This window comes from Diuraphis noxia, unplaced genomic scaffold (assembly GCF_037042655.1).
Source record: "Diuraphis noxia isolate RWA-SAM2 unplaced genomic scaffold, SU_Dnox_SAM2 contig0001, whole genome shotgun sequence".
Classification (NCBI taxonomy): Eukaryota; Metazoa; Arthropoda; class Insecta; order Hemiptera; family Aphididae; genus Diuraphis; species Diuraphis noxia.
In genome coordinates, this window is record NW_028301711.1 from 69,318,636 (window position 1) to 69,344,988 (window position 26,353).

General features: G+C 27.9%; 1 protein-coding gene across 2 annotated transcripts in view; it reads left to right on the forward strand.

Annotated features, from left to right (window-relative positions):
* Nucleotides 1–26,353, forward strand: part of LOC107169051 (pseudouridylate synthase RPUSD2-like) — a 530,147-nt gene that overhangs the window by 468,040 nt on the left and 35,754 nt on the right. For both annotated transcript variants that reach the window (XM_089217235.1, XM_089217236.1), the window contains one exon: nt 25,521–25,598. In XM_089217235.1, coding sequence (XP_089073361.1) covers nt 25,521–25,598 — 78 coding nt within the window. The remainder of the gene's footprint in view (nt 1–25,520; nt 25,599–26,353) is intronic.

Sequence of the window (26,353 nt, forward strand, 5' to 3'; positions counted from 1 at the left end):
TATAAGTCCACTGTTTTTTAAACTTTGAAAGTTATAATTCCTTATTCACCACAGTGACCTTTGGTCGAAGAATTTCGAGAAATTTGTTTCACTTAAGATTACCCTGATCATATACTAAATTTTATATTAGTTATATAAACAGTTATACATAATATTACTAGTAAACTTTTTACTTTGTTTTTTTGCTTTATTTTAAGTGATTATATTACATTGTTTTATACAGGTACAATATACAAACTAAATTTATGTTACTGTGTGATAATGTAATATTATTTGTCCTTACTTGATCCTTATTCGGAGCCATTTACACAACTATTTACGGTGATAGAATAACGTTCGTTATTCGATACAATTGATTTATTTGATTTCAGAAATTTAATTGAATATATTCGATCAGATAATAATGACGATTTGCAGTCCAAACATTTTTTGGAATCAACTGCACTGATAGAAGAATAAACGTGAATTGTTAACAATGAAAAATAATTTTGTAAAATCATAATCTTATACCTATAATCAGTTACGAAAAGTACAAATCACATGAATATACAAAATATTATCACATATTTAGTGTCAAAATTAAATTCAAAACTTCTCGATGTAATATTTTAAGATACTACCTTTGTAGGTATTGTGCATTTATTGGAATGATTGTTATCTCATCAACCACTTTAGTAGGCAATTTATTTTGTATTATTGATACGAATTGTAATTAAATTTATTGTATTAGGTACTGAAATCGTTAATTTCATAGTGACAATAATGTTAATTTTATTTTTCCTAGTAAATGTCATAAAGATCTAAAGATCTTTCGTGCAAACGTGACGTTATAATATACAATGTTTATATATCATAAGGAAAATAAATATTTTAAATTAATTTGAGTTATTTCATTTCTTTCTATACATTTTCCAGGTTTAAAAGTCTTTTGATTAAAATTCAAAATTAGATTGACCTATTCTCTTGTCTTGCATCCTTTGATGTTTAGACGTTCTTTTCGCTTTTTTGCTCTTTTGTTTTTGCTACCTAATTTACATAAGTGTATCTTTGAATTCAAAATTAGATTTCTTCGTGAAGTATTAAAGTATACAAATGAAACAATATTTTCTGACTGTTAAAGTTACTTATAGTAGTTTATAGTTTGATGTACAAATTAAACATCTTGCAAAAGTATATAATGGCAATGTATTACTTACATAACATATTATTGCGTTTTCCATTAATAAATAATTATAAATTTATCACAGATGTACTATTTGTTTTTCTACATAATTCTTCGTACTAATATTATAGTTTGCATAGAATTCTTGAAAAAAAAATTTTTACAAATTGATTACATTATATTTCGATTATAATACTATAGACTTTAAATTTATATTCGATTTACCAAGGATTTTTTTATATCAATATTAATATTATAATAGATACTGATAGCCACAATAACATATTCTGTAGTTTTTTAAGTGCTGCATTCGGTATATTTTCATGCATTTCTCTGAGATTGAAGTACCTACCTAGTTAATAAAACAAATTAGGAAACCTCTATAATCATATTATTTTCTGTATCAAAAAAAAAAGATTAAACCACTATTATAATAGTTAGTAACCAGATCATTTTGATTCAATAGTAGAATTATATTACATTTTAATGTAAGTACCTACGTAAACATTGAGTAAGGGTAAGTATATTAAATCCACAAGTATTAGTTTATCTCAGAAACTATAACATAAATAGAATTTATATGGCATATAAATTTTTTTTTTAAGCCTGATATACCTAAAATATATATTATGTAATGTAGAATTTTTTTCCATTATTTGAGATTAATTTTAATTAATTACTAATATAATAATATATATTTAGTTAACAAATGTGTACACGAAACAGGATGTATACATTTAGTAATCATATACAACCCATTTATTTAATATAGTCTGAGTAAATATAAATAAATAATATATATTATATTTGATGTATCTATGACAGTATAAACTTGTATATTTTATATAAAATGTAACTGACCAGCTCTAATAATTGCTTTATAAGTATAATATATGTTAAAAGTGGTTTCCACTATAAGTTGAGAGTCTATATTAATGTATATGCGCAATAGTTGTACGAATATAATTTTAATTTTAATTTCTAAGTATAATAATAACGCCAAATAAAATATTATACAATAATTCTCACCATAAAGCCGTTCTAGTTTAAAATTCGTCATTTGCAAAATTATTCAATCAATTACATCAAAAACATTTTTAAAACTTATAGCTCTTCTATTAATATTCTCATTGACCTGTTATTACCCATAATAAGCCAATACATTGTAATAGACTATACCACCGCACTTAGACACTGACTGCACCTGGCACGCAAGTCGCCGATTAATTCGTAGGTACATTACACGTCTGAGGACGTTCGGCATCAAAGTATCTTTCTGTAATACGTTAACGTCATCAGAGCCGGGATGTAGATATCGCTTTGGTGATCTGACGCGATGAATTATAATAATATATTATATACAGGGTGTAACAGCAGAAAGACCTGACCAAAAAAAAAAAAAAATTAAAGATCGTGCTAATACAACGTACGACAAAAATTTTTTCAATATCATATGATAAGTAAATAATTTAAAAAATATACTCATTTCAACAAATATTATTATCAAAAATCATATTTTTTAAAAAGTTATTACGTTCTAAATTAATTTAACCTTAAAATTATTGAATTTTAAAAAGTTCAAAAAAATAAACTATTTGACTTAGATAAATCTTTTTACCATCAAAATTGTTCCTTTAAACAGATTCAAGAATAGGGTATTTAGGATTTCTCAAAAAACTCTTTTTTTTATTTTCAGTAAGTACTAAACCATAAATTTAAAAAAAAATTAATTATTATTCATGTAGCGCTAGGGTCACTTAATAAACAAAAAAATATAAATAAATAAAAAATATTAATTTGAGCAAAAGCTATTCCAAAAGTCGATTCTAATTGTTACGCCTGATGTTATCACACTACAGATACAACACAAATATTTAAGAGATCTCATTTTTACATTTATCCAAACATAAATTTTAGCATTGTAATCTATGCATCACTAGCTGGAGACGTATATACATAAATTTTCAAATACAATATTGTTCGAAGTAAAGTATTAAAAATAAAAACATGTACTTACATTATATTATTAGTAGAAGTTATACAAACAACCGGACGTTTCAGTGAGCGGTGTCGGCGTGATAATAATCAACCACGGCGGTCGTCTGACAAGGGAATAATATTATATAGAAGCTGAGTGGATGTTCTCTACCGTTGAAATATTAACGTTTCGATTTGTTCAACGTGGCTGAATAGAAATTGAACACTAAGTGCATGCAACAACCGTATGTAATAAACCCGTAAATGGGTTCGTTCACCCGCGTGTAACATAGGTACATTAACATTATAATGCATTATATTGTTCTTAATACTTAGATAGGTGTATGATATACAGGGTGATCCAGGGTTATTCGTAAGACTTTACGCTCGGTATATAATGTCATGATGTGCCATTTAGTGGAACCGAAAACCTATTTTAGTTTTGGGAATTGAGTTAAGAACACTTGTCAAAGCTATACCATTTAATTTAAACATATTATTATATTGCAAATTCATATACCTGCACAACGGCAATAGTTTTCCCTTATATCTGTATGTGTTACGACCATGGTCAAGGATTTTAAAAAAATTTGGTGGCATCATCAAAATAGGAGATTTGACAAAATGCCTCATAGAGAAATAATTATTTATTAAAATAACAATTTATTTACTATCCAAAGTATCGATAAAATTTTGATCATGATTTCTCTTAAAAAAATCCTCATTCACAAAACGAATAATCGCCATTTTGATTCCACACAATAACATCATGATATCATGCTCTTTTACAAATTTCAAAACTTTTTATCTCAAAATTCTTAAAACTGATTCATTTTTATTTTATTAAATTTCGAAGTTATTAATTAACATATTATTGTTACGTGAAATTAAATACAATAACGTTTGAGTTTTCATACTGAACGTGTTTTCAAATAGTGAATGTATTCAAGCAAACTGTTCAAAATAATTGTACATCATAGTAATTGGAAAATTCTTTTAACGCCAATAGAAACGATAAATCGATATAAACTCTAGGGCATCACTGCAGTAACAATTTTTCCATTTATATAATATTAATAAGTATCTATCTGTATAACGTACAACTCTGCGTGAAAAAATCGATACATCTTTTTGTAAAATAAAATAGAAAAATGTTTTATATTTTTTAGTATACCTAATCTTTTTAGATTTTATTTAACAAAATAGGTACCAGTTTGAAAACCAAAATTTTATCTCATTTATAGTTTTTGTTATTAACTGATTTCAAAATAAGTTTTACTAATTCATTAATTTATTACGAAAATCATAATACTGTTTTATTCGTTAATGTGTCTTTACCAAGATTTTACATCAGATATTATATCATAAAATGAGAAATCAAGTCCGCGTATAATACCAGTACGTCACCATAGAATTTAAATCGCATAAATCGGAAATGTTTCGATTACAATTTACAACTAAAAATTATTACAAATAAAAAACAGACAATGAATTAAACATCTAGACAAATTTACTAGTCTCTACATTACTCAGTGAATCCGTTCTAGAACATCTCCCCACTTCAATTAAAAGACATACTAGTTCCATCACAGATATTTCTTGATTACTGACAAATAGAAAAAAAATTCTAAGTCTTAAAAATAACTTAATTTATACCTATACAGATTTTCCCTTGAGGGTTCACGTTTTGATTAGTGACTGGAGTAATTTAAACTTCAATAGCTCATCACTTTAAATTGGTAAATCTTCATGAGTAGGTACCTGCGTAAAATTGTGAAATATAATGTATAAAACCCAATGTTTATAGCTTTGACAGCAATCCCCTCCCCTTCACAAAAAATCGGCACACGTCCATTAATTATTTGCATTTAATTTTCTAAAGATCTAGTTTCGAATCCTATGTACGTAATGATATGGAATTAATATAATGTAGTAATATTTTGATATTTCTCTGCGTATGAAAGATAGGTACTAAACCAAGCGACTAACAAATTATTATTAGATTTTTTTTTTTTTGTCAAGCACCTTTTGCATCAAAAAAAAATGCTTTAATACATTTTTTGCCAAGAAAGTGAATCTAATTTGAGATTTCAAAAATAAAAATAAAATTTAGAGAAGTCAAAAGTTTATGTTAGAGCTTACCGTAAATACTTGCAATGTTTACTAGATGTTCATTTTGGTGTGGTATATTATGGAATAATATCTTTCAAAATATTAATAGATAATTTAATTTTGTTACCTAAACATGGTGATAAATAAATATTTTCTATGATCAAAAAGCTTAAAAATTTAGTAAAAAGCTGCCAATAAGTATATTATTACTGAAAAGTAATATTGAGCGTAAATCTACAAAAGTACACGTGAATATTTGGAAAGTTATAGAACTAAGAATCAGTAAAAATCGTGAATATTTTCTAATATTTTGTTATCTTGTTGGAATTTTAATAATATATTAACTTAAAATGTTTGTGTATATTATTACATTTTACCATACATATTGAAAAATTCAAAATATTTAGATTACTTTTCATCTATTGTATATATTTCATATCTTAATTCTTAGTGTGCTAAAATAAATTATTTTAATAAAAATTTGTAAAGTTTATAATAAATTAAACCTGATAACACAAATCGTTTCCCTTCAGAATCGTTTTTCGTATGCTACATAATTTTTCACTGAGTTTAAATGTAGCTCATCCATTACTAATCAACTAGTTCAATGACAAGATGCACTCGAATAAAAAATACTGTAAATAAGAGTGGTTATCTAATTGCCCACTTTAATTAATATTCCAATAACCTAGGAGGTATCCATCAATATAATAATCGTGTGAAACTCGAACAAAAATAATAATATTATAGTACACCTAATAAACGCCATCGTTAGTTATTATTTTTGTATTTTGAAAATCATAATAATATAGTTCCCTACGCTGAAACGCAATATTTAGCCCCAAAATCCATAGCATACACATTTCACGTTATTATAATATAATAGTACTACGGGGTTAATACTCGAGACCACTTTTAATGAGAGAGGCTCTTTGACCGCGTGCAACGTAGTTATTCCCGCTCGTGGCCGACATCGTCCTACTTATTCACGTAATCTTTGGCTTCAAGTTCGTTCTAAAATTTCTCCAACGTCACGTATGGTAGCTGTATCATAGCATTACAATATGAGCTGATCACGGATCTCAGTGTGAGTAATTAATCAAAAACAATTAAAATAAAATTAGTAAAAGAATTCCACCAGATTTTTTTGCGGTGAATCGTAGTGATCTCTTCAAACATTATTGGCCTTTATACGCTGAAGTGTTGAACCAAATATTATGAGTAAAATTAGCATGCGGTACTATGATTTTAATTGATTTCTCATTGACAAAAAGTTCTTTTAAATAATACAATATGTATTCGTATAGGTACTTGCTTAACGAAATCCATATCTACGTTAGTAGTTGTAACTGTGATTATATTCTGTGTTTCGTAGTTACGTCTATTGGAGTACCTATTTTTATTTTTTATTTTCATTTTGGAAAATTGTTTGTTTTTTGGGTTAATCTCTGGAACTACTCAACACTGGTGAAAAACCGTTTGGGTGCGATGTCTGTGACAAATCGTTCAACCAAAGTGGAAATTCGACAATACATCAAGACACAAACACTGGCGAAAAACCGTACACGTGCGATGTCTGTGACAAATCGTTCAGTCAGAGTAGCAAATTGACAACACATCAGCGTACGCACCCTGGCGAAAAACCGTACGCGTGCGATGTATATGACAAGTTATTCTGTAATAATAGCTATTTAACAACGCATCGACGCACACGCACTGGTGAAAAACTATATATGCATGCGAAATGTGTGATAAATCGTTCTCTACAAGCTCCAGTTTGACGAAACATAACATACGCACATGGCTCATCTCTGATCGGTTTGATCAAAGATTCTAAGATCCAAGGATCATATTGAAATAGGATAAACCATGTTAACATATAAATATATAATGTGTGCACTGATAATATTATATTGCGTATGTTTTACTTTGTGATGAATACATTATTTAACACTCTGTTTATTTATTTAATTAGGTATATAAAGATAATTCATACAAGTTATTATTATAATACATAATTTAACCACCTTAATACATAATAATCTACATATCAAGCATTGCATACTGATAAGCTGGATAGTTATAACAATATAGATTATCACTTATTATTATAACATTTTCCCTTTCTATTTTTCTTATAGTAAAAAATGTACTTATTGTCACAATATAATTTCGTATTTGCTTTTTTAACATATTGACATTTACCAGTAAAACCACTTAGTCCCCCCCCCTCTGAATCCATGTCTCCGTGCCTAATCATTGCATAATATAGTGTTGGCTGGGGGAATTGTGTTACGGTTTAATGCGCCAAGCAATTCACAGACCCTCTTTTGCACATCATGTGTGCGGGACCCGCGAGGGCTGAGATTAAATATTGACCGGTGCTCGGTTTCGTTTAGGAAAAACATCCATACATTTATATGTGCTTCAGCCCACCTGCACGTGAGGGTCTCATAAATTTTATTTAAATATTCACCTGCGACCGACTACAATATTATGTACAGGGTGATGTGCTGATTCGCCAAGTAAACGATACTAATTTTTTTATCTTCAATAACACAGCAGTTAAAAATATTCAATTATTTTGGAATTTTTAAATTACCTAATATCTATGTTTTCCAGTTCTTGACATTTTTTATGTTACGTACTTAAGAAGTGTCTTGAAGATATACAAATTCTGGTTTTTTTTTTTAGAAAATCCCCTGTTTATCTTTACACCACATAATGTAGATATTTTTATGAAAATTACTATGATGTATTAATAATGAAATTCAAAGAAATAGTTTTTGAAGGTGTGTGAACTGTTATGGTTTGAAAATTTGAGTATTTATTCATTTATCAACAGTACTAGTTTCAAAAAATTGTCCAATAATAATAAATACTAAATATAATATCACATCTAATTATATTTTTTGTAAAATCATTTTAAAAACTGTTATTCTTGGTATGAATAACTTATTTGAAAACTGAGAAACTACTAGATCGAATTGTGAATTAGATAATTCAAATTTAAAAAAAAAAAAAAACCCATCCACTTAATGATTAAAGAAAAAATAATAATAAAAATTTGAAGAATATAAGATTTTATCACAACAGAGAAGTTATACAGTACTCTCATTTAGTATGGTACAACAATTGAAAATTATGTTCATTATATTATATATAATTAATAATTACAAAAATTATATTTAGAAAAGCTTTACTATTAAATTAAAATAAAGGGATGAGCGTGCTTGGTAAATCTATCTGTATGAAAAATTACTTACCACATGCACGTATATATTATATTATAATACATTAATATAATATTACATTTACGGATATTAAACCGTAGATTTTTATAAATAACTATAATGAATAAATGCGTGGGTTTAAGATCAAGAACGGTAAGTCGTATATTCAAAGGCAGAGATCCAGGAAAATATCAGGGGGAGGGGGTGGAAATATTCATGTGCGTTTAGAGCCATGAGGTCAAATATCCCACTCCCCTCCCGATAACTTTATACTGAAACATTTTTTAATAGAAACGCTATTCATACCTACTTTCTAATAATTTATTAAAAATATAATAAAACATATTTATAATTGAATCGATAGAATAATATTACAACATAATATACTTTTAATACTTAGTGTAAGGTAATATTAATTTTTTTTAATGAAAAGGTTATTATTTTATCAGTAGACTAATCTTACTGATTTACCTTGACTGTCTGCTAGTCATTATACCTGGTTACACCTAATATAATTCTGAGATTAAAGACTTACGTAAAATATTATTTAATAGACAGTAGTTCCTAATAGTTATGTACACATTTATTTGGTATTCAAATAAAAAGCGGGTAAGTGGATGTCGCTCTACTGTACAGTAGGTTACAAATGGGTTACTGTAATGGATGATATTGAATTTTATTTCAATGATATAATATACAAAAAACGATTCTAAGTAGAAATGGTTTGTCAGTCTGAGATATGTTATACTTTATTAATTACAATTAATTAATTAATTGTATTGTTATTACATATTTGAAGAAAAAAAATGTAGATACATTTAAAATAAATTCCAAATTAATCAAATCAAATTCATTATATACCTGACTCACTCAGTCATTCATATTAGATATATACAATTTATTATAAAGTATTAATATATGTCATTAACCATATTAACTATTAATATTAGAATACAGTGAAAACTCTAAATACCGGACACTCTCGGTCGCTTAAACGTCGTCCACTATTTGGAGGTGCCCGCTATTAAGAGGAGAAATACAGTGAGTACATATTTCGCCGTTCTCAAAATTCCATCCGTTATTAGGAGGTGTCCGCTATTGAGAGGTGTCCGTTAAAGGAGGTTTCACTGTATAAAGTATACTTTATAAATTGAAGTACCCAAGAGCCACGAGTAATATTTTTAAATTACAACAATATAACTAAAATTGTTATTCTTGATTATTTAATATGTAATTTAATCCAAATGTTAACTTAAATAACTATAAAAAAAATTGTATTTGTATAGTTTTTAGATTTTTTTTTGGTTACAGAATTATAACTCCTTTCGTGGAACCTTATTTTTAATTTTCAATCCTTAGCTATACAATTTAAACATTTTATACATTTTTAACAAATAAAGAATTTGTAAATTTTCAGTTTAATAAATTTTATCAACATTTGAACTTTAAATGGTTATAAAAAAAAAAATGTGCATATTTATTTCTTCCAACTGCTATTATATTAACTTATGTGGAACCTTGTTTTAAATTTTCAAGTTTTATGTCCCAACGATTAAATTTTTTCGACATTTAAAAATTCCCAGCTTTCCTTATTATTATTTTTCCTGGTGAAAACTATTGTGAATTTAAAAATTTGACCTCCCCAATCCATCAACTAGATTCACTTTCCACCAGGTAAAGCTACTAAAGTTGAAAATCCAATCGACAACTATATAAAAACATTCATCATTGTAAAATCAATACATACACTGCTCCGCTCAGAATCTAAAATTAAGTAAAGTTACTACACAGTACATTTTATACAGTTATTGTTAAGAAATCTGACTGAAAAATATTACTTTGAGAGAACTTGAAAAATATTTTATCCAGTTAGGTATCGTAAAATGTATTAAACTATCGTAAAAATCAGACATACGAATTCAAATAACGTTCTTACCATCGATTTCTATCCATTTTACTCTATTTTTTTTAACTAACGAAGCTAAACGTAAACTACTTGGCGTAAATTCACTATATATGTTACGCACTTTCAGTAAAGACAGCAAATGTGGGTGTGTGTATCACCTCATCTCAAGAGTTGCACCAGACGTTTAATATTTGATGTGAATTAATAATATTCACATTTGACTATGATGTTTTCACTTAATAGAATTGTACAAAATAAACTCTACAATTTTTGATATTAAACATTGGTTTCGTTGAATTATGCCAAACAGTTGTTGAATATAAAATGTCTGGCTTTGGTACGCTATAACGTCCTGCAGCAGTGATTTCTCGCACGATACCGTAAATATTTATAATTCATATATCAGAAGTCTGAGGTTCGTGGAATCGATAATACACATAATGCTCAATTTCATACTGTCACAAGGAATCCTAGAAATAAAAAAAAAAAAAAATCTTTAATGATAATTTAGTACTGAAAGAGTTAATGTTAAATAAAAACAGCCGAGGCAATGATTTACGAACCTGCATTTATTTTGATTTTTGTTATGATAAAGCTGTCGGAAGTTAAATATTATCGCAATGAAATGTGTACACTTTATATAGCACTGATGAGTAGGTATTTAAAATCGTAGTAAAATAATATTAAATATACCTACCTAGTTTTCGGTCGCTTGCAAGTTCTTCCCCTGTAACTATACGCGTACAATTTTAAGGGAACGTTAGACGGCAAGGCTAAAAATAAATGTGTGCATTTTCTCGTTTACGACTACGTTAACAATTGCTGTCTGTTGTCAAAAACTATATTTATATAACGTCTGCGATTTCAGTCGTCGTTTGGCATTGATTAAGGAACAATTATTTAGGGACAGACAAGCTGCCGCGCGGCGCACTGACTACTGCACCAAGAGGTATATAAGCGTAATAATTCGTCTGTGAGATTAATTTTTGTTTTTTGGCAACGGAAAAAACGTAATGTAAAAATTTATTAGATCGTGTTTAAAGAACAAAAACTATTTCTATTTTTTCTTTTGTGACTCGGAATGCGTATATAAGTTAGGTACGGTCTATATTTTGCTCGAAAAAGCTGCACATCATTAACTGTGCTCGCCACGAATACAATACATATACCCTACGTTTTTTTTTTTTTTTACATTATTTACTAATCGAAATCTAAAAATGTGTATTTCAACGTTTCACAATACTGTTCTAATTATATAGCCGTAATAAATAATAATAATATACCTATAATTAACACGAGTGACTGCAGTGGAACGGGTACAGGCGATTTTGACGAGTCGTCATCCACGCCATCGAGTTACCTATACATCCATGATGCGCAATACCCTCGACGCCACCTCCATCGTTTCACTGATTATTGCATTATTTGTATTTTAACTTGCCTCGCCGCAGTGTGTATACAGAGACACGGGTACACAGGTTTATTTGTGTTTGCCTTTACCCTTTCGAATCATCACAGTTTTGAAGACCGAATTATACCAACCGTTTCATTTCCGGACCAGACCGCAATAATCTAAACATCGTATAATATTATAATGTACTATATGTATGTGCATTTTGCACGACGCGCCCCACGGTCTCGATGGAGACGTCCGTTGCAAAACGTCATATTATAATTATTATTATAATTTATTTATTATGCACAGTGTTTACGTGAAATTTCACCGCCACCGTACACGATTCAGTCGCATTCATTCGGGTCTCATCGTAACGTTTGCTGAATTAAATATAGGTAATAATTTCAACATCCTGCAGCAATACAAAGATAATATAATAGGTACTGTGACGTCCCTATATCTCCCGATATTGTGCTATTATGTTCTCGATTTAAAATCCGCGACCGTCGATCACACAAACGAGCGCACCGACAACAGAGCGGGGCCAAGACCATGCTAAGGTTCTTGCCAGGGTCACAACATATATATTTGAATGAGTGGAGGAGAGTAAAATTTGATACATTTTTGAGGATGAGGTGAACGTGAAACTGTCAGCTTGTCATTGCTGTTACTATTGCTCTGGCCGGCTCTGGGGAACGACATTTTATAGTAAAATTAAGGAAATCAGAAAAATCGAAGTCTGCATCATTTCACTACGACGTGTGAATAAATTGTTATTATTATAATTAACCATGCAACAAGAGATGCACGGCTCGATCAGCTTGGAGGAGAGGTTTGTAATTTACAACAAAATACCTACAGATATGGATTTCGTATCATCATAGGTATTCGAAAATCGTGTTTGTAATTTGTACCCCTAAATGAGAATACAATACTCTTTGATTGTCAAGTATTTGATTATTTCTTTGAAATGCTCTTCGACATTGAGACTCGACAGACATGAACGATAAAAATAATTTTTCAGGATTTTCAACTATTCACCATCGTACTAGTCGTTACGGAATTTGACATCGGATCCGTTATAATAGCGTATAATATTACTATACTTTTTATTTTTATTTTTACAAAAATGGTGCATTTATTACATTATAATGGTTAATTATTTTATAATATTGCCACTCTCACAATATCTGGAAATCATCCGATACGTTTGAAGCGTAAGTGGTGTCGTGACCTCTTAAATTACATTTATTATCAAACTATCAGAAAGTTGTATCAATGGGTGACTTCTTTCAATAAAACCTAGTTAAATTGTATGGCATATTCTAACTGTGTCTAGTATAATTGATACAAATTGTCTAACACTTGTAAAAATAAAAAATAAATATTATATATTATATATGTTTTTCATAGGTACGTTATTGTTATTAGATATCTAACTTTAATTTCAATACTGCCGTACCGTAGAACGATGTGAATAGATTACCAAGTGAAATAACCACTCAGTATCTTAATATTAGATTCTAATATCTCACTATCACTAAACTTAACTATCGAAACGTATATCTACGCAATATCGAAAGAATAATGGATTTGAATTTTGATGCAAATTATAATCAATATTTTCATTAATACCTTAGATGCTACAAATTACAAACGCATATCAAAAATTCCTGTTCAAATTACACATAGGTAATATCGTCTAATATTATATTATATTATGATCTTGAATCAATTTGGGTGCATGTTGACTACAGCCAGACCTCCACATTAAATGTTCGGCACCTGTAATGAATCTTTTTGCATGCCCTACACAGAACTTCCAATTATAAAATACAACCCATTAAAAGTGTATAGTGATTATAGCCTATAACTAATGGTTAACTTACAACTTAAAACATCAAAATGATTTAATACAATACATTTTATTCTTTTATCATAATATACTATTTAGTATTAAACAAGTTTCCTAATCAAAATTTCAAAAATTAAAAATTAAGTTAAATAGGCCCTTGTCCTCCACGTCCGTCCTACCACGTGCATAGGGTTCCTGATAACGGTCCTAACGAGTAGGTACTACGCTCTCTGTTATGGTAAAATATGATATTATATTCATACAAAAACGATACGAGTATAACGATCATTATATATTATTAACAAATATGACAGAACGAATATTAATCAGTTTTATAATAATATAATATGACAATTAAAAAAGATCATAATAATTATTGTAAGACGCATTAGGTATACGTCATTATTATTATGTGCGTTTTTGACGTGTTGTTTAAATGGGTCATAATTATCGCATAACCAATGACCAGCGGAGTATAATGTGAAATTAAAGTTATTGGAACTCGTTAACGATACATGAGACTTAATATAAGCATGAAGTAAAAAAATATCAAAGAATAAAACATAATATATTTATTGTAAAAGAAAAATATTAGTTCAAAAAAAAATGATCACAATTAATAAATTAATAAAAAATATTTAGCTTTAAACTTTAATGTAATATTATGTCAATGAAATTCACTATTAATAATTGTTTTCATTATTTTAGTATAATATATTTCTCCAATTAATTATTAACTCATTTTAATAAAATTACATATCGATACAATGAGTGGGACCACATAAAATATGTTAACCATGAACTCAGTACACATATACAAGAATAAATTTCAAAATAAGAATAACGATAAAATTTTCTCTGTATTCGATAATAGGTACAGCACAGAAGTGTAGTTGCATCTAAAACTTATTCCAGACAGCGTGACGAATGATAAAATATTTTAGAGACTTGAACAGCTCTTCGGGGAAAATGTCGAGGAAAATCGAGTTTCTTAGTTTAATTATCTTGATATTCTCATCTTAATAAATATCATTCTAAATTTTGTACGTGTAATACGCCTTCGCCCTTCTATACTTTACTGTACCGTTGTTTAGTGGTATAAAACTATTAAATTAATAAACACCTTGTGATGAAAATTAGTTTTTTTCTGCTTTTGTAGTTTTGACCGAGATGAAGCTGTTTGTTTGCAGATTTAATTAAGTTTTATTCTTTATCTGTTCCCCGGTATTTTGAAACGAACTAAAAGAATATTATACAGTTTACTTATTTTATTTCCTAGTAGAAAATCGTTCGAAAGTTAAATGGAAAGAGATACACAAAGTATATATTATGAAATGTAAATTTAAAATATATTAAATATAAACTTAGATATTAAAAATCTTATAATAATTATTATCTCATACTAACGTTTAAGTAAAAAAATTAAAACACTACGGGTATACTTAATCCCACACGCGTATAGTGTAATTGTTGAGCCTAAAGTTAGACCTAATCCTTAAGTTTATATACCTAATCAATGATGAGTATTATATTTTCCTTTTAAACGTAAATAATATGTCCAATCACTAAACATCATCGCCATCACCATTTAAAAACAACACGCAACAGACACTATCACTTAATATAATAGGTACGTAAGCATAGAATAATATTGTCTAAGTTTTAAATAATACATTTAAGATCAATAGGTAACAAAAAAAAAAAGTATATGCATATTATAAAAAAAATGTTATTGAGTCAGGTAAGCCAGACGTGCTAATCTGGGTGTGCTACTCGAAGCCTAAAAGATACTTTTAAGATTACACACTAATTTTAAAACCATTATATTAATGCATTTGAAAAACGGTTCTGTTTGGAGATCAGCTTACTTTTAGTGTTATCATATATTAAACTATTATGTTACTATATATATGATATAGTATACACTGAACAAGTATATTTCCTTACATATTTTAAGTGCTGCATTATTGGAATATGATATTAAGTACTATACATTTTAAATTAAAATATTGGTATGTCACCTAGACTTAAGAGCTTATGACATACCTATAGAAAATAAATACACACAATAAAAGAATAGTTTAAAAAAAAAAAAATGAAAATAAATTTCAGACATTTGTTCGAGGCTTTGAAGTCATTATTGTTTGAATGATAACGAAACAAAACGAAAAATTTATAATATTTATAATTAATTAAATTTTTGTATCATTAAATAATTATTTATAATGCCTATTTTTACTACTTTTACTATTTTATAATACCAAACAATAAACAAAAGTCATCTTGAAAAAAATATCTTCATGCGTGTTTGAAAAATTATTCTTTTGAAATAGTTATGTGTTATTGTATGAAATTACAACAATTTGGCGGAGCACCGAATGATGAATGTCAGTCTGCATAAATTAGGTTTTATAATCATTTTAGGAAATATAATTTATTAAGATGATGACATTAAAAATTATGCCCCAAATTCAGGGTTTAATTAATGTTGTAACGTATTTTTTTTTCTTGTTACTCTTTAAACAAAACTGCATCATACCCTCTTACTAAAATTAGAAAATTGTAAAAATAAATATGCATTAATTCTTTGTTTCATTTACAGTAAAATAAAGTGTTTTTGGCAATGTAAAATGATTAATTAACTAATACCAACTTATATTATGAAAAATGGCCTCTGACATTTAAGCCCGAATCTTAATGATTCGAAACTTTTTCACGTCAAAAATATTAAAACTGATAGATTGGACAGCCACAAGTTGAATGGTGGATTTTGTAACTCGGTATTTGTACAATAATTAGCTAGGTACTCAGATCGCGGTGCCGAGAAAACACAGTGCAGTCGACTATTCAGCGTTAATTGTCGGAAAATCCAACTAATTTTTTCATTAAATATGTATTCAATAAATAAAATTTAAACATCTTTTTTCAACCATAGTATTCACGGTGCACTTTATTCGACTTTTCAAAAAAAGCTTAAATTTGCATATTGTTCATCGTACCGGAGCCACACCAAGCTTTACCTGTATAGGTATACGTATTTATTATATTATGTTTAATATTATATTTTTATGAGTTACAACATAGGTACCTAGTTCCTAGTGAAACAAAAAATACATTGGTTTTACAATGATGAATTTTGTTTTTTGTACACACTCCCTTCGGAATGATGAAACAACGACAACAATTTTGTTTCATCCTATCTTTCCTCTTTTAGTTGGTATTTTAAGAGGTAATTTAAAAATGATCGTTTTCTCAATTGTTATTATATTGTCAAAATCGTTAGAAAAAATACTGAAAACTTAGGTTTCATCTAAAATCTGTGCAGAATATATTGTTTTTATTTTAAGTCAAAATACAAAGTTGTTGATTAAAATATATGGTAACAATATTTTATATGATGTCAGAGATTGTTATATGATTACAATATGTTAAAATAGGAAATAACTATTATAATTAACTGTTTATTGTGTTAATAAAATACAAATAATTGTGTAACTATAGTCTATACTTATGACTTTGAATATAATCGATTCGCAATGATTTCGTTTAATATTATGTCAAGATTCTTATAATATTAACACAAAATTAAATTAAAAATACTCAACGCAACTTGACAATATAACAATTCTTTTTATCGTAAGCCCTCACATGGGTCACAGGCTGAAAAGCACTTTACTTACACTCTCCCACTATACTCGACCAACCTCTATTTTACTATAGTAGTATTGCCAACAATTATTTTCTTTTTCTATTTAATTAATTATAAAAGGTTACAGCACATATTGTGGTATTACAACCATTTTTTTTTTTTTTTTACAATTTGTGGTTTATGAATTTTTAAATTAATGACATAAATTATTAGTGCTATTATATATGAATACAAATAAATATAGAAGTATAAATAGAAATAATGTTATGATGACTTGCATATTATATTAATAATAATTATTAATTAATAATAATCATCACAGTCTCCACTGTCTTTTAGTAGAATGTTCTGGGGTATTAAAGGCCGCAGACGACTGTTGATGGTTTTTTTCCTAGGTTGTAATGTCGAGCACTGTCCAAGTTTTTTAGTTTGGAGTGGAATTTTTTAAACTGGATTTTGATCCATGTGTTTATCAGAGGTGTTCCCGTGTCATTACTCATTATAGATATGACGATTTCTCCATAAACCATGGTGCTTTGAGGCATCCTTAGGAATTTATTTTGTAAAATTTGAATTTTATTTATTTTAGTGATGGAGGTAGCAGCCCATACAAGACAACTTAGAAAAGCATAGAATATCATTGGTCTGATTATTGCGGTGTAAAGAAGGAGATAAGATTTCATTAGAAGGGTTGATTTATGATTCATTTAAGGATACAAGATTCTCATACTGGCATATCCCATGTGTGAGTTTTTTGTTTATGTGGATATTTCATGTTAGTTTTTCATCTAGAAAATCACAAAGATATTTGACTGAATCATATTTTCTATTCCATTGAATAATCTGATTGTTTAAATTAATATTATTAAATACTGCATAATTTTTACATATATATTTAGACAAAAAAATTGATTTATCGATATAGCTTTAAGTATAGGTAGGCATAGATCAAATAATATTGTGATTAGCACGGTGATTCGATCGCTTTCGGATGAATATTGACGTGTTGTAATATTTGCTGTAGAATAATCAGTTATTTTTTTAGAATTATTACGACGGAAAAGCGTGTTTTTCAATAGCGTCAATGTATAAAGAATATTAGTCTTACGCATGGAAATTAAGATTTCATGTTAATTTTAAACGTGGATTTTGTATGAGTATTTTTTTATCACAATAAATAGTGTTTAGTGGAATAGTATACTTTTATATATAGTATACTCGAATATTGTTTTCACATATTTTCGTATTTTACTCGTAAAATAACGATTCAAAATATTGTAATATTATACAATATCCAAAATCCAAAATCTAAAATAACAGTCGACAAACTAAAAAAAAAATATTTATACTGAACACGGCTCCTAAACTATAAGTACAATTTCCATATAATATTTCCGGTTTCTCGACTTCCATACGTCATTCGACGGCGGAATGGACTCAACGGTGGGCAATAATAATAATAATGATAATTATTATACACGTCATGTAAATGGTAAGATTGTTCGAACACTTAGGTGTATACATCTAAAGAGGGTTTGCGGCATACTTATAAGTACCAAGAAAATCAAATTGATGATACTTCAAAGGATTTCGCATACTGTTCCGGAACGATAATATATTATGTTCACGATCACATTGACTTTTGTGCAGAACTATTAGTCCCGGCATCATATTTAACCTGACCTCCCGGAATTATAGATTTTAAAAATTACGCTTGTATATTTTAAGTATCTGTCGTCTCCATTTTCGAAAAAAAATGAATACGATACAATAAAAAAAAAATCTATAGAATTATTTTGTTAATAATTGATTACCGAAGCGAAGAAGTTGAAATGACGACTTTTTTTTTAAAAAAGATAATTATTTCCTTAAGAGGACGCTATATCCGCATGTGTTGTCTCCGTCTCACAAACGTACAACATAGCAAAAACTATTTTATGTGAGATAGAACCACTCAGTCTGTAGCCAAAATGAAACGAAATTTGCACTCTGTGAAAGGAAAATATTTATTGTGCAACATCGTTTTTATTTTTTCGATATCGCAAATTCAAAAAAAAAAAAACTTATGCTTAAAAAATCATTATTTCAAACTCGAATAACTGTTTTTGTATTTGTTATGTCAAAAAAATAAAAATGATGTTACACAGTAAATGTTCTCCTTTTTATATTGTGAAAATTGTGTTTCTTAGTAAGTTGTGACTATTATAGCCTGAATGGTTTTATCCCACATAAAATAGTTTATTCTATGTTGTACGTTTGTAAGACGGAGACACCACATGCGGGTCCTCATAGTGTCCTCTTAATTAAGGCCTATTAAAATGTAATATTTAATTACAGTTTTAACATTTTACTTATCTCATAAATAATATATATATTTTTTAAGAAGCTAAACCAAACTAATATCTATTTTCCGATACTAATATTATAATATTGCGAACAATATCGATGGGGGGGGGGGGGGGTAGGGAATCAGAGATGAGAGAAATCGAAATATTTTAACACATAATGTAAGCGTATTTTTATATTATATACTATAAATATACTAAATATCGGCACTTTAATAATATCTACATAGGATGAACTTCGTGTTTAATACCTAATATTTTCGTTATTCTTAACAATAAGTTATAACCTCGTTTATTATTCATGTACAAAACCAACATATAAACACCTATGATATAATAATATTTAGTTAGGTAGTTAGGTATCGTGTTCCGTGTGGTGTGTACATCATAATATTATTTGAAAAGCTTGATTTTCTTGAGAAAACAAAAATGACAATCAGCCAAAATATCTAAATCCGTATACTTTTATGCGGAATGTTATTGCTAAGTGAAATCGGTGGTCTTAAGAATAATTATTCAAAGAATATGCTAAACACGATACTGGACAAAAATAGTTTTAAAAAAAAAAATTATAATATGCAGTCCCAGTCTTGTGAAATTTAATTTACACTGCCAATTTATGATAATTTTATTATACTACGCAGCAATTATCAAGCAGTCCCATTTTTTATTTTAACAATGAATTTATTCAAGATTAAATTTTTGGAATTTTGAAGTTTATTTTATAACAATATTTTCTATTACATTTAAAAGCATGTAACATTATGCTGAAACATTTTAATTTTAATAAATAATAATGATGATAAAAAAATACTTGGAATTTTTTACCACTAAGGAAAGTCCTGCAGGTTGGTATCAAACTTCCTTTGTTCATACGAGAATCACTTATTTTCAGATTTCTAAACTACATCAAACATTTTACAACATTTTTTTTTCTAGCAAACTTACATTTGGTTTACCAGTTGTTACAATAATGAAAACTTACATATTGGTTGACGGGTTGACCCCTATGGTGGTCGAGATATAAAATAGTGATAAATGTGTATATTAGATACGAAACACCGTTTTCATGTATTCGAAGAAAAAAATTTATCTATGTTACTTTTTAAACAGTAAACTGATTTAAATACATTTTTTTTAAGGTATTTTTTGTTATTGATTTGGTCATTAAGACCCCTGCAGCCCTAATATTATTAGCGTAGGTACATATAAGTTGCGTGATTACTTACACTGACGAACGGCGCCACTATAATAAATATTGTATTATTATTGTAATATATTTTATTATTTTTACCCGTGGTGTCCCTCCGAACCATCATAGATAATAATAATAATAATATATTCATTATAAGGTCGAAGTATTTGCAGTTTTGTCCGTAGAGTCTTTACGACGGCGGCCTCCATCAAAACTGCCTGAAGTGAACCTACCCTGTTACGGAATCGTATATCCGGCCTAATGATATTCGCACACGAATTCGAATGATATACGTATTAATTAACAAAGGTTTTATCTACGCCGCCGCCCAGTCATTAAATCTCATTTCGCGCGATCCACGAACCACCCTTTATGTACCTAATATAAAATATTTTACGACCAACGGCGATGGCCGCAGACCGGAGCTTCTGGGTAGACATTGACGAATATTATTTGAGATTGTGTTACCTCAAACTAACATTTTTCTCCGTTAACTTACATAATTGTCCAAAAATTGATTTTTTTACATCAGTGGGCAGCAACAAATAATAATCTGATTTGGAATAAGGAATTAAAAATGCATTTAGTTGCTACAAAATGTAAAAAATAAAAAATAAAAAATATATTAACGATACAAAAAATAGAAAACATTTTCGTGACAGAATCAAAAATAGCATTTATTTTCTATGTTTTCAAACTTCTTTAAATTAAGTACCTATAAAAAATATTTTTTTTAAAACATTACCTGTCCTTCTTGTGAGACCTTCTTTTCCGCTTGCAGTTGTAAATTTATGCATTATGTGTGGACCAGTGATGCGGCAGTTGCATTATGTGAGTAGACAATGTTGTTATTTTCCGTTTGTAGTACAAATTCGGCTATGTGTGTCTTGTCAATAAATGATGGGAAAAAATTAATTTGCACGTGAATCGTTGAGGAATATACTCTCAACAGTCGAACAATCGCATCATGGCAACCGCACATACTACTATGGTGGCTGATATTGATTGTATCTCTATATTGTAATATAATGTTTTTGTGACTTTACGAGATTTGATCAAAATTACAGATTTGAACAGCAACAGTACAATGACGTTATTATGAAAAGTTTTTAATGAATATATTCTTTTGTAGAACAAACATATTGTACTGTATTATTGTGCTTATCTATGCGTAAAATCGTATTTCATAAAATATTACAACGGAATAAAAAATTAATTTACCTATATAATAGGCGATTCTCTTGTGCAGTTATGTTTCATTAAGTTTCTATGGAAGTAATAAGCTTCATCGGATACATTTCCAATTTATTCAAAATACTGTAAATTTTTTTAGTTTCTATGGTTCGAAATACAATAATAATAATAATATGATTTGTGCTTCTATAAAATATACCTACAATAAATAAGTAGGTATAGGCATGTATAGATACAACTTAAGAATAATTGTTCATCGTTTTAAATATTCGAAACGAGAGCAGATGATGAGTATAATTACAATATAATCCAAACCGTCTAATTTTTGTTTTTTATTTATTCATGCGAATATATATAAATCAAATTAAAAACTTTTACCTTGCATGTATATTGTCTGTTTATATTAAAATTACATTATGTGTTCAACATTTTTTTGTTAGGTTAGTCCTATTTTACCATTTTCGTTAATGTTTCCTTAATTTGTTTAACGACTAATTACACACAAAACCTACATTATTTTTTTAAAGCATTTTTATTTTGAGTTATTTTACTATATAGTCTACTTCCATTATCTTTAGTTAATTTATTTATTTTGTTTTGCCAAAAACTTTTTAAAAAACTGTAGTAATTAGTAAACTAAACTCGAGATCGAAATTAAAAGATTTGAATAATGAAAAGGAAACTTATAGATTTCCGAATAAGTGACTATATTTTAAAGCTATCGATATTATTCACAATAATTGTTAATCCTAAAATACAAGATATTATAGAAATATTTGTATACAGCCAAGATTTTGCCAGTAAAGTTTTTAACCAGTGTAAAAGCATTTTTGTCTGAGACTTCGCTGAAATGGTGAATGTATAGTTTATAATTCCTAAAGAATTATTATGACACACAAAAAGTTGACTTTCCTTTCTTCTAAATATTGTTTATGGTGCATAACAATGAAAAAAACATAATTTTCCTTTTGGTGAAGTTACGAAAAAGTTTTTTTTTAGATCATCTAAACGAAAATTAATAATTTTGATGTGATATCAAAATAAATCTAGTTGTTTAAATTTACACGAATTATTTCAACAAGGAATTCAATTTAATTTATGAAGATATTTTATTTAAATATTTAAAACGTTTTAGAGTATATTATGTCAGCACAATATTTGTTTTCTTTCTTCGACCCACGCACAACATAATAGATAAAACACTTTCACATAAAATCGTTTTTTTTTTTTTTAAATTATTATTATTAAGTATTTTAAGAGTTAAAACACCTCTCACAAAAAATATAGGGATTAATATTTTTTAAGGTATGCTATATTGTTTTTATACTGTATTATTATTTCACTCTGTATTCGAACTTCAAAATAAGAAAAGTGATTGAAGTTAAATGATGTTTGTATTGTTTTAAGACAGTATGTTAACAAATCAATATGTCATACCCTCGAAAATAATGTCTTTATCGTTTTTGTGATGAATTAATTTACACTAAAGTTACTCAAAAGTCAAAACTATAGAATAATGATTCAGCGTGAATACGTTTTGACTATGTTGTACGTGTGCTAGAGTAGAGAAAGAAAACAAAAAACAAATGGGTTACTGTAATGTATGGTATTAAATTTGAATTCATTGATGTAATATCATTGTATACGAAAAACGATTCTGAATGAAGACAGTTCATCAGTCTAGGATATGTTATATTATATTAATTATATTGATATAATTTACAAAAAAAAAAAAAAACGTCATCTGTAATTATTTAATATTATAAAATTGTGAAATCATACGTTTTTTCTCCTTTAACCGATTTTATTTCCGTTTCTAACCGTTTCGAAAATCGAACAATGACCCCTCTAAAGTACCAGCTCAAGAAAATTATCTTTTAGAAAAATGCTGCAATTGATACATTTGAGCAAGTTTAGAGGGAGAAAAAGTGTTTACAGAATAAAAAAGGAAAATAACATCATTGTAAAACCGTATTGGAGGAATGTATTATTCCTCGCTCAGCTCAGAATCTAAAATTTAAAGAAGATATTATAACATGAGAATCCGAGAAGCTCAATCCGCAATGTACTGTAGCCTTCAGTCTGTAGGTATCAAGTTCACCTCTTCATTGACTAGGTCACTATATAATGGATGAAGTGAATTTTTAATTTAATGATAAATCATCGTTTAAGAAAAACTGTTCGAAGTAAAGGAGATTGAAGCGATCACCTATCTTCTTCTCAGGACAGGTAGTTTATGTTGAATACATATTGTCTTTATACTTTTTCTAATTATTATAATTTTTTAGTTATATTGGATGTAATCCTTTTTGCCTAAAAAAAAATATTTACATGTTATAGTAGATATTATTGTTCTTTACTTATTATTCGATACCTACTGCAGTATAGTGTAAAATAGTGTGAATAGGTTCGTTGTATAAATATAGCATACAATTATTAGTCTAAATATTTTAAATAGTGCCTAAAAAATACTGCTATTAATATTTATTTAGTTATAAAGGTTAAAGTCTCTGTGGTTATTTTATTTGGAATTTTTAATAAAAAATCAAAATCAATTTTGTTGAAAATTGGTGTTGCGTAAAATATATTCATGTTTTTTTTCAATTATTAAGAAAAGTTCTGGGTATTTCCTACTTTTGACTTCTTAGATTAAATTTGTTACTGGAATCCACTTTCAATAATAAGATTGGAGCAATTTTTCTACTCTAAAACGTTACCTCTGAAAAAAAATACACCATTGTAGAACCATAATACATTCCTTGTTCCGCTCGGGATTTAAAAATAATTATAGTTTAAATATTTTTGGTATAGGGACCTTTTGTTTTCTTTAAATGCGCACCTTATTATAGTAGTGTTTACATCATTTGGTACTCCTTACTCTTCTTTTTTATTAAATAGTTACTTTGAAGTATAATATAATACCTACATATTATATATAATTTGTACATCATATTATTATATATAATATTATGTATTATTAAAAAAAAAATTGATTAATACGAGACTAATGATGGACTTATAATTAAAAAACCTTATTTCATGAAATAAAAAATGAAAATTTTGTACTACTTGAATTATGCCAAATGACAATTGGCTAAAACTAATAATTCTATACATTTTTAATTCGATGAATACTTTGAAATTTTTATCGTCCTTATAAATTACTATAAAAAATGTAGGTATTAAATAATTAAAAACTCGATGATCTTTGAATGGAAGGAATTCACTCGTCATCGAGGTTTATTGTCAGGTTTGTTGGCACGTATAACAATAAGAATGATAAAAATAAAATAAAATAATAATACCAATAGTAATATAATTTTAAACCAATGTCACAGTGTTCAAGTGTTAGACACCCAAGTTTTTTTGAGTACCTATAACAGACCAATTGGCAATTTTTACACCTAGCGTGTGCGCTCAGGAAGGACCTCTGACTTTCAGACAAAATAATATATATTTCTTTGAGTCTTATTTTTATAATCTTGTTTTTTTTCAGACCGACGAAGAACCCATTACAAACAAACGTAAATATTTGGCAGACGACCGGAGTGACTCGGGCAAGGATTTGAAGAAAGTAAGAATACCTACTTGGCTACTTTTTAATACTTTGATTGTAGTATATTCTGATTTCTATTTTATTTTACTCGGACTGTACTCATCGACTTCGATTGCATATTGAATGTGCCAATACTCAATATCGCAATACCTAATTATTATATTATTATACCTATTATTTTAATGTCTGAAAAAAAACTTTCTACCTGTACGTCATACTAAATATTAACTTCACTATTTTATCGACTCTTATTTAAGCAAATAATTGCACAATAAATAGGTGACTAATATAAGAAAAATAAGCTTTTATTAAATTCAAATAAATTTTAAAGACAGTAGTAAATATTTTTTCAACGAAGAATATAATTATTATGTATTCCGAGTAAAAATCGTTTGAAGATTCTTTTGGCCGTCTTCGTTTCACAATCGGTATCAAGGGTACTACAGAATATAATTTTTAACGTAGCAGTAGATGGTGCAGTTTTTTGTTATTATTATTATTATTATTATTATTATTATTTTTATTTTTTTAAGTTTACACTGTTGTGAATAACATTATGCTGTCTTAAGAATTTTCACTTCACTTGAAAGTAAAATGTTTATAATAAGATTCATTCTTGAGATAATTCTATTCATCAACGTTTGATTTTTTTGCACGATTATTTTTTAAAGAATAATTTGAAATTTTAATCAGATAAATGCTTATGTCATGACTATTTTTATAACAGTTAGGATTTCTATCTTTTTATGTTGTATCATAGTGACGCACAAACG